We start from the raw sequence: 11,850 nt of genomic DNA on the forward strand, positions 1-11,850 counted from the left end.
ACACCTGGTATACATCATCCCCTCCCCACACCTGGTATACATCATCCCCCCCCCCCACACCTGGTATACATCATCCCCCCCACACCTGGTATACATCACCCCCCCCCACCTAGTATACATCATCCCCCCCACTCCTGGTATACATCATTCCCCCCCCACACCTGGTATACATCATCCCCCCCACACCTGGTATACATCATCCCCCCCCCCCACACCTGGTATACATCACCCCCCCCCACACACCTGGTATACATCATCCGCCCCACACCTGGTATACATCATCCCCCCCCCACCTGGTATACATCAACTCCCCCACACACCTGGTATACATCATCCCCCCCCACACCTGGTACACATCATCCCCCCCACACCTGGTATACATCATCCCCCCCCACCTGGTATACATCATCCCCCCCTACACCTGGTATACATCATCCCCCCCACACCTGGTATACATCACCCCCCCCCCACACCTGGTATACATCATCCCCCCCACACCTGGTATACATCATCCCCCCCCACCTGGTATACATCACCCCCCCCCAAACCTGGTATACATCATCCCCCCCACACCTGGTATACATCATCCCCCCCCCACACCTGGTATACATCATCCCCCCCCACACCTGGTATACATCATCTCCCCCCCCACACCTGGTATACATCATCCCCCCCACACCTGGTATACACCCCCCCCCCACACCTGGTATACATCATCCCCCCCCACACCTAGTATACATCCCCTCCCCACACCTGGTATATATCATCCCCCCCCACACCTGGTATACATCATCCCCCCCACACCTGGTATACATCCCCCCCCCCACACCTGGTATACATCATCCCCCCCCACACCTGGTATACATCCCCCCCCCCACACCTGGTATACATCATCCCCCCACACCTGGTATACATCATCCCCCCCCCACACCTGGTATACATCACCCCCCCCCCCACACACCTGGTATACATCATCCCCCCACACCTGGTATACATCATCCCCTCCCCACACCTGGTATACATCATCCCCCCCCCACACCTGGTATACATCATCCCCCCCCACCTGGTATACATCATCCCCCCCCCACCTGGTATACATCATCCTCCCCCTACACCTGGTATACATCATCCCCCCCCCCACCTGGTATACATCATCCCCCCCCACCACCTGGTATACATCATCACCCCCGACACCTGGTATACATCATCCCCTCCCCCATACCTGGTATACATCATCCCCCCCACACCTGGTATACATAATCCCCCCCCCATACCTGGTATACATCATCCCCCCCCCCACACCTGGTATACATCCCCCCCCCCACACCTGGTATACATCATCCCCCCCACACCTGGTATACATCCCCCCCCACACCTGGTATACATCCCCCCCCTCCACACCTGGTATACATCACCCCCCCCCATACCTGGTATACATCCCCCCCCACACCTGGTATACAACCCCCCCTCCACACCTGGTATACATCATCCCCCCCCATACCTGGTATACATCATCCCCCCCCACACCTGGTATACATCATCCCCCCCCCCCACACCTGGTAGACATCATCCCCCCCACACCTGGTATACATCATACCCCCCCACCTGGTATACATCACCCCCCCCCACACCTGGTATACATCATCCCCCCCCCCACACCTGGTATACATCATCCCCCCCCACACCTGGTATACATCATCTCCCCCCCCCCACACCTGGTATACATCATCCCCCCCACACCTGGTATACATCCCCCCCCCACACCTGGTATACATCATCCCCCCCACACCTAGTATACATCCCCTCCCCACACCTGGTAGACATCATCCCCCCCCCCCACACCTGGTATACATCATCCCCCCCCCACACCTGGTATACATCATCCCCCCCCACACCTGGTATACATCCCCCCCCCACACCTGGTATACATCATTCCCCCACACCTGGTATACATCATCCCCCCCCCACACCTGGTATACGTCACCCCCCGCACACACCTGGTATACATCATCCCCCCCACCCACACCTGGTATACATTATCCCCCCCACACCTGGTATACATCATCCCCTCCCCACACCTGGTATACATCATCCCCCTCCCCCACACCTGGTATACATCATCCCCCCACACCTGGTATACATCACCCCCCCCCCCACCTAGTATACATCATCCCCACCCACACCTGGTATACATCATCCCCCCCACACCTGTTATACATCATCCCCCCCACACCTGGTATACATCATCCCCCCCCCCCACACCAGGTGTACATCATCCCCCCCACTCCTGGTATACATCATTCCCCCCCCCCAGACCTGGTATACATCATCCCCCCACACCTGGTATACATCATCCCCCCCCCCACCTAGTATACATCATCCCCCCCCACACCTGGTATACATCACCCCCCCCCCACACCTGGTATGCATCATCCCCCCCACACCTGGTATACATCATCCCCCCCCACCTGGTATACATCACCCCCCCCCACACCTGGTACACATCATCCCCCCCCACACCTGGTACACATCATCCCCCCTACACCTGGTATACATCATCCCCCCCCCCACCTGGTATACATCATCCCCCCCCTACACCTGGTATACATCATCCCCCCCCTACACCTGGTATACATCATCCCCCCCACACCTGGTATACATCATCCCCCCCCCCACACCTGGTATATATCATCCCCCCCACACCTGGTATACATCATACCCCCCCACCTGGTATACATCACCCCCCCCCCAAACCTGGTATACATCACCCCCCCCGCACCTGGTATACATCATCCCCCCCCCCACACCTGGTATACATCATCCCCCCCACGCCTGGTATACATCATCTCCCCCCCCCACACCTGGTATACATCATCCCCCCAGCACCTGGTATACATCCCCCCCCCACACCTGGTATACATCATCCCCCCCCCACACCTAGTATACATCCCCTCCCCACACCTGGTATACATCATCCCCCCCCACACCTGGTATACATCATCCCCCCCACACCTGGTATACATCCCCCCCACACCTGGTATACATCATCCCCCCCCCCCCCCACACCTGGTATACATCCCCCCCCCCCACACCTGGTATACATCATCCCCCCACACCTGGTATACATCATCCCCCCCCCACACCTGGTATACATCATCCCCCCCCCCACACACCTGGTATACATCATCCCCCCCACCCACACCTGGTATACATTATCCCCCCCACACCTGGTATACATCATTCCCCCCCCCCCTGGTATACATTATCCCCCCCACACCTGGTATACATCATCCCCCCCCACACCTGGTATACGTCACCCCCCCCACACACCTGGTATACATCATCCCCCCCCCACCTGGTATACATTATCCCCCCCACACCTGGTATACATCATCCCCCCCCACACCTGGTATACGTCACCCCCCCACACACCTGGTATACATCATCCCCCCCCCCCCACACCTGGTATACATCATCCCCCCCCCACACCTGGTATACATCATCCCCCCCCCACACCTGGTATACATCATCCCCCCCACACCTGGTATACATCATCCCCTCCACACCTGGTATACATCATCCCCCCCCCTACCTGGTATACATCATCTCCCCCCCACCTGGTATACATCATCCTCCCCCTACACCTGGCATACATCATTCCCCCCCCACCTGGTATACATCATCCCCCCCCCCCCACCTGGTATACATCATCCCCCCGACACCTGGTATACATCATCCCCTCCCCCATACCTGGTATACATCATCCCCCCCACACCTGGTATACATAATCCCCCCCCCCCCATACCTGGTATACATCATCCCCCCCCACACCTGGTATACATCCCCCCCCCCACACCTGGTATACATCATCCCCCCCACACCTGGTATGCATCCCCCCCCACACCTGGTATACATCCCCCCCTCCACACCTGGTATACATCACCCCCCCCCCCCCCATACCTGGTATACATCCCCCCCCACACCTGGTATACAACCCCCCCTCCACACCTGGTATACATCATCCCCCCCCCATACCTGGTATACATCATCCCCCCCCCCACACCTGGTATACATCATCCCCCCCCCCCCACACCTGGTATACATCATTCCCCCCCAACACCTGGTATACATCATCCCCCCCCACACACCTGGTATACATCATCCCCCCCCCCCACACCTGGTATACATCATCCCCCCCCACACACCTGGTATACATCATCCCCCCCACACCTGGTATACATCATCCCCCCCACACCTGGTATACATCATCTCCCCCCCCCCACACCTGGTATACATCACCACCCCCCCCCCCCCCCACACACACCTGGTATACATCATCCGCTTGGCCTCTCAGGTCAAGGAATTTTGGTCTAATGGTTCTTTGTAAAATGTTTTTTGAAAGGAGGATGTAGATGGTGAAAAGTGCATTTTAAGTAAGCTCAGTGCAACCAAAATAACTGTCCATTTTTCCTGAAATACTCCAGTTTCTTTCAGCACTTTCCATGTACTTTTCTTACTGTTACACTAAGTGTAATTTCAGACAGGATTTCACTATAAGATGGTGCAGCTTTAAGACATCATGTGGGCAGACACAAAACCCACACAGTGGGACTGGAGACCAAAGCATTTGAAACTGCCTTTTGTGTGGTACAGTACCAGAGTTCTAAGGAAACATCTTGACTGAGATAATTGCCAGTTTCTCATAGTTTTAGGCAGAATGCAATGCTTTCTAACTAGAACATCAAAGGCAACATGGCAGTGGTTTTGCAGATTATTTATTGGTTAGTTGTTTTGTCACGTTATTGTGTTAGTCAGATACAGATGAACTGCCCCTTTATGTGGGAGTGTTTGTTAAGGTGGACATATCAGAGGTAGACACTAGAACAGTACTTCCAGTGACAGCACTCACTGACGGCATCCAGTACTCCCAGAGCAAGCATAATAGGTTCATAGTGAGAAACCTTCGGTCATATTGCAATACAAATCAGCCCCATCTGGAGAAGAACCCCCAAGTCCAATGGTTGACAGACAGTTCTATACCTTGCACGTCATTTTCTACCTTCTCTTTCTGTCAAGGTTAGCGAAATACACTGGGCTATGATTCTACAGGTGCAGTCAGCCCCCTGGCACCTCATCTAATTGGCTGTCCTTCATGTTTGAGCCTTAATAGTTAGTGTGGACATTCTAGCAGTGTTGCTGAATAATGATCAGGAACTAGAACCCTGGCTGTTTTGTTTCTTCTCCCTAGTCCCAGCTAATTCAGCACACAGATCGAACCTGCGATATTCCTCAATCTCTGAATGGCATCCTGCATGACTGCGACCACAGCACACTTTCCTTTCTCAAACTTCTCAACCTCTCCATAGATTTTTACACAGTTAAGTTCTCCATCCTTCTCCTCTGTGGCCATCAATCTTTTCTGGTTTCATTCTTAACTGTCCTAATGCAGTCATTATATCTCCTCTAGTGGTTCATCTGCTACCTCCTATTCTTAATTTATATGCCGCCTCTCCACGACATCATTCACGAACAAGGGCCCAGCTTCCACATACATAACAATGACCTACAGTATTAGCTCTCCACCTCCATAACAATGACCCACAGTATTAGCTCTCCACATACATAACAATGACCCACAGTATTAGCTCTCCACATACATAACAATGACCCACAGTATTAGCTCTCCACATACATAACAATGACCCACAGTATTAGCTCTCCACATACATAACAATGACCCACAGTATTAGCTCTCCACATACATAACAATGACCTACAGTATTAGCTCTCCACATACATAACAATGACCCACAGTATTAGCTCTCCACATACATAACAATGACCCACAGTATTAGCTCTCCACATACATAACAATGACCCACAGTATTAGCTCTCCACATACATAACAATGACCCACAGTATTAGCTCTCCACATACATAACAATGACCCACAGTATTAGCTCTCCACATACATAACAATGACCTACAGTATTAGCTCTCCACATACATAACAATGACCCACAGTATTAGCTCTCCACATACATAACAATGACCCACAGTATTAGCTCTCCACATACATAACAATGACCTACAGTATTAGCTCTCCACATACATAACAATGACCCACAGTATTAGCTCTGCACCTCCAAAACGTTTGTCATGCTGTTCAGTTGCCTAGTGCATGAGCTAGAATTTTCTCCAGCTCACCAATTCAATTCAATTCAAATTGCTTTATTGGCATGACAAGATACATCTTATGTTGCCAAAGCACAGAAAAACATGTATGATTGAACATGTAAACGCAGATCTAGACATACAGTGTATAGACCATCTGTATGACCAGAACCATCCTGTTTAGCTCCTGGTAGAAACTTTGCATCTTAAGCCTTCTCCCTGCTTGCTTGCTATGATTGAACCCACAGGTGCACAACTTTGGCGCCCTATGTAACCCAGAGCTCAGCTTTAACTCTTTTACGTCCACCTGAGAGGAATACTGGTACATAGGAACAGGAGTAGGCCATTCACCCCTCGTCTGCTCCACCATTCAATTAGATTATGGCTGCTCTGTATCTGAGCTCCATTTAACCGCCTTTGCTCCATATCCCTTAATACCCTCACCTAACAAAAATATGTTTACATATGTTAGCGTGAGAACAGTGGTGCAGCTGTAGGTTTCCTGGGTTTACACTGCTAATGTATTCTGGGATTTATATGGTGAAGCAGCTGCCAAAACCTGATGCAGGCTGAAGTGAGGAGTTTCTGATACAGAAGAGTGGGGATTTTGAATAGATATTTCTGCAGCTGGGAAATGCTTTCTAAAGCATTTGTTTTGCCATTCTGCCTCCAGACACCTGGACTTTCTCCTCACGGGTTGAGACCACCAGCAGACTTTCAGACCCCCCCCACCACCCCCTACCCACAGTCAGCAGGAGGTATGGGATTCCCAATGGGCGTACCCTTGTATGTCATTCTCATGGAGGAGGGGGAGGAGCACCACAGGATGGAGCAATGGAGCAAATAAGACTCGGGCAGAATTTACTGCAAGCAGCATCACAGCACATGTCATCACTGAAGTCTTCTCTTCTGTGTTCCTCAGTCTACCTTTGACACCACAGCCTCACCTCCTTCTCCCCCACTTTCCCTCAAGCCACTACCCATCCTACATCAGCCCATTTTGCCCCTACATGACCATGCCAATCATCACTGCCTGAGTGAAGATGTCAGCACCACGTAAGTGCCCCCTTTCCTGTCTGACCTCCATCAGTAACAAAATACCATGTCAGTGCACATTCTAGTTTATTACAGTGAATTCCAAAGTGCACACAGTCAGCCTACTCTTTCTTAACATCATACTGCCCCGGGTGCCTACATGTGCCTTTTTTAAACCTCTTATCTTCTTTTTGCCACCTTAGGGCCAGGATCATGGCAGGTGGTTGGCTGCTCATTTTCTGTAAAAGGCTTATGGAACTGAGGCTGCCCTTGTCTCATGGCAGGGAAACGCTGCTGGCTTCATCTCTGGAGCTTGCTCCTGGGCAGCCTGGTCTCTGCTCCCTTTTCCCACTGGCATGGTGATCTGAAGGGGAAGTCCAGAGGCCTGAGAGACCGCAGTATCAAGCAGGTGGACTCCAGCTGTCAACATTCCAATGCGCCATTTATCTGTGGCCCTACTGACCAGTAGGAGGGCTGGTCTAATGGCAGCTATCAGATGCTGAAAACCTTGAGGTGCAGCGGCCGCTACAGTATGGAAGCCACGATTCACGTTGTGCACCATTCTGTCCCCTATTGCCTTCAGAGAGGCAGTCTGTGGAGTTGGAGGCGGAGCCACCGATGGTCCAATGGCCGCTTCTTAAACTTCCAGCATCTTGAGATGACTTTTCTGCTCAGACAGCCAGATAATAGCTTGAGGGCTCAATCCCAACCTGGAGTGTGTCTCCGTTGTCAAGTCTCATGCCCAAGAAGGTACGATCTGTGGACCACCCTATCTGGTAATGCTGGGCTGTGTTGCCCACCTCAGGTACAGGCAGACACCCCCGATGATACCTTTGGAAATTCTGTTTTTCCTCCAGCTCCCAAAGGGCAAAATTAATTCCAAAGGAATGCCCAGCAAGGACAACCGTGAGTGGTAATGGGGCAAATAGAAATAAGACACTAACTGGAACTGAAAAAGACCAAAGAAATGCTTCAAAATCAATCGAACAGAAGAAAAATAATTATACCTAATTTGAGGGTGATACAGCTTTAAGAGATGCAGGGAAGGACTTCCAATTGTTGTGTGCTGGCAAGATTGCCTTCTGCTCCAATCCAGGTACATCTGGATAAGCTTGCTCCATGGTGCAAGGCAGCACGATTTACATTCACTGCTGCTGCACTGGTTTCCCAGGGGTCAGGAAATTTGGCAGTGAAAGGGAAGCTGGAGCTGCTGATTCAAGAAGGTAAGTGACTTTCTCAACACTCCTTGTGGCCAGGCCCCGATGGCCTCTCTCTCCCTCCAGATCTCTCCCCCGCCGCAATGGCCAATCTTTCGTGCTCCCCCCCCCTCAGCCTCGATCGCTGACCTTACTCCCTCCTGATTGCTGAGGACCGTCCCCAAGAGTCCCCAGCTGCAGCCTCCTGTCACTGGGTTTCCCTCCCGGCCACCAGCCAGACTGTCAATTTGGCCAACTATCGGACGGGAAACGGAACAAAAAAATGTTAGAGGTCCTGTCGTTCTGTTCGGCAGGACCTCCGCATCCCAGCCTTGCCGGGTTCTTCGGCTGTTTTCGGCCTCCCAGCACTCTCCCTGCCTCCCCATAAATATCGGGGCCTATGATTCAGCGGAACTAAAGGGTGAAGGTGTATAATACCAGTATATAAACCACATAGCGCTGAAATTGATGTCCTGTGTTTAAAAGAAAATATATAAACATCACAATAGATTCTTCCTTAATTCCAACCTATACATTGCAAACATGTGAAAGGAGCACTCCAGCTTTACTCACGTCTCTGGCAGACCCTTTACACTGAGTACTTTCTTTTTCTCTCAAATTCTACAGCAGGATTTTATAAATTTTAAGATGAATAAAGCTAGGTATTAGATATATAAAAAACAATTTCTGTTCAAAGTGTTTTTGAAAATGCACTGTTGAGTGGCCAACTATTGTAATGACTATTAAATATGTGCCCCAAAATTTGCATTGATTATTACCATACATTGTGTAAGGGGTGGTGTGTGGGTTCAGTCAGCTTCACCTCTGACTCCTTTGAGCGGTTCAAATCACTCCCACTCCCTTTTGTCCTAGACTTTGGACTTATTTGGGGGTTGTAATGAACTTGCGACAGACACCTGGGTTAGTCAAAAGAATTCAGATCTTTATTTTGAGACAGGAAAATATACAGTACAATAAAACTTATACTCTAAAAGGGTGGGGAACACTCGGAATAAGCGAGGGAGAATTACAATATACAAAATCCCTTACCCTCCCAACCTCACTACACTAACTAGGCTGGAATCCAGAGGACCAGGAAATGCTCACCAAAACGACTTTCTTGACAGATTGTAGAGGTTCGCGATTTCGGGGTTCTCCTTAGTTGTGGCGGTTGGGGCCTGCTGTACCCCAGACGTGGTAGAAGACTGCACCTGCGTTGGGTCTTCAGTTTGGGTTGGTCCACTGATGCGGTTAGTCGCGCTGTTGGATGTATCGGGTAAGTACCCAATTTTCTTTGGTTAGGGCAAGTTTTAGGGTCTTTTGTGTCCAAAACTTACCCAGGGGTAAGTCAGACTAGCCTGTAGAGTGGAAACAAGTCTTTGGTTTGCGAGTTTTTCGGTGGTTGGTTTCTTGTTGGTCGCTGTGGCCCAATATTACCTGGTTGGTGGTAATATTGGTGGTTGTTGGTTTCTGTAGGCTTTTGGTTGCCGCGATCTCCGTTTCTTCTTCTGTTCCTTCAAGTCTCCGATGATGATCTCTCTCTCGAACTGGCTGGCTGACTTGACTTCTGATGACGAACTGACTGTTGAACTGAAAAGGCAGGCCTCAATTATACTAATTTGAGGCTTGGCTTATCTGACCGCCAAATCTCGGGTTTCTTTGTTAAATTTGGCGGGCTCGTTATTTTTAATAGGTTTTTAAAACTTTAACGAGCTTCGGGGATGGCCCATCTAAACTTAACGAGTTTCAGGGATGGTCCATCTAACTCTTAATTGACTTTTGACTGGTTTCGGGATTGCCTTGAAACTAGTTTAAAAATGTAAATCGTTTGTCAATCTCTTTGATTGGTTTTGGACTGCTGCTTGAATTGTTGTATCCTGTTGGGCTATGTTCTTTTCTTTGTGTTGCTGGGGGTAGGTACTGTTTTATTCATGTACCTGGGCTCTGTGTTTTTCGGCGGGAACAGGTTTCATTGTCTTTATGTAAAGGCTGAGGTGGCCTAGGACATTCCCAGACTGTCCAATATCCAAACTCGGGGGCCCACCCCACCTTCCATGTGTCACAGCCTTTTTGCAAGTCTGAACATGCCTTTTAAACCAGCCAAATCTTCTTGGGATTTTTATTTTTAAATCCCTTTGGCCCAATAATTCCTTAAAATAGTCCAAAATCTCTTCCTTCCTTACATTTAGGGAAAATGTGTAATTTAACTCTTTGAATTCTTCTGTTAGGCCCAACCACACATTTTATTCTTTTTACAGATTTCTTCTGTGATGGTCCAAAATCATTTTAAATAAGGTTATTCTTCTGTTTTGGGGTTTTGCAGAATTTTGCGAACCTTACAATTGCTATACATTTTGCATCAATAATAAAATGCCTCACTCATATTAGAAACTGTCAAGCTTTAATGAGTTTCAGCCAGTACTGTGTAATTCTCTTTTCTCAACAGCTATTTTACTTTAATTTACAAAACTTTTATGGCAGATAAGCTGACCCGCATAAAATAACTTATAAGATTTACTAGCAACAGAGAGCCTAACCCAGATAAATTAACACTTGATTTTTTTCTGCTTACCCAGGACGCTGAAGGAATCAAAGTTCAAAAAATAACAGATTGATGGACTTCTGAAAGCATCCCAAGTGACACCAAGAGCAGTTTAATCAACAGAACCAAATCAATGTGAATAATGCGTATTTTTTCATCTTCTGGGAAAGGAATACAGTCCGCTTTTGTTTGTTTTTAGCGCGTGTTGCTTAATTGTTGTGAGTTATTAAATACATCCCTTGTACTGTATCATCTTAAGCCTTATCTTATGGGTCATATTTATTTGACAATACCTGGGAGTGTATATTCACAAATCCTGGAAGGTGGCGGAGTTGATAAGGCAGTTAAGAAAGCATTTGGGATAGTTGGCTTTGTAAATAGGGGCATTGAAAAACAGGGAAGTCATGTTAAACCTTTAAGCCTCTGGTTAGGCCTCAGCTGGAGTATTGTGTACAATTCTGGGCACCACACTTTAGGAAGGATGTTAAGGCCTTGGAGGGGGTACAGATGAGCTTTACTAAGATGATACCAGGGATGAGGGACTTAAGTTATGTGGAGATATTGGAGAAACTGGGATTGCTCTCCTTAGAGCAGAGATAGTTAAGGGGAGACCCAATAGAGGTATTCAAAATTATGTGGGGTTTTTACAGTGCAAGTAGGGGTAAACTGTTTCCTCTGGCAAGTGGGTTGATAACCAGAGGTCATGGATTTAAAATAATTGGCAAAAGAACTAGAGGGGAAATGATGACTTTTTTCACACAGACAGTTGTTAAGATCTAGAATGCACTACCTGAAAGGGTGGTGGAATCAGATTCCATAGGAACTTTCAAAGGGTAATTGGACATATATTTGAAAAGGACTAATTTGCAGGGCTATGGGGAAAAAGCTGGGGTGTGGGACTAA

General features: G+C 49.0%; 1 protein-coding gene across 3 annotated transcripts in view; it reads left to right on the forward strand.

Moving 5' to 3' along the window:
• Nucleotides 1-11,196, forward strand: part of spata18 (spermatogenesis associated 18) — a 188,800-nt gene extending 177,604 nt beyond the window's left edge. For all 3 annotated transcript variants that reach the window (XM_085969939.1, XM_085969942.1, XM_085969944.1), the window contains one exon: nucleotides 10,982-11,196. In XM_085969939.1, the coding sequence (XP_085826065.1) occupies nucleotides 10,982-10,989 (8 nt within the window). In that variant the 3' untranslated portion in view covers nucleotides 10,990-11,196. The remainder of the gene's footprint in view (nucleotides 1-10,981) is intronic.
• Nucleotides 11,197-11,850: the final 654 nt, after the last annotated feature.

Source organism: Somniosus microcephalus, chromosome 2, assembly GCF_052327205.1.
Source record: "Somniosus microcephalus isolate GS21.2 chromosome 2, FLI_Smic_1.0, whole genome shotgun sequence".
Classification (NCBI taxonomy): Eukaryota; Metazoa; Chordata; class Chondrichthyes; order Squaliformes; family Somniosidae; genus Somniosus; species Somniosus microcephalus.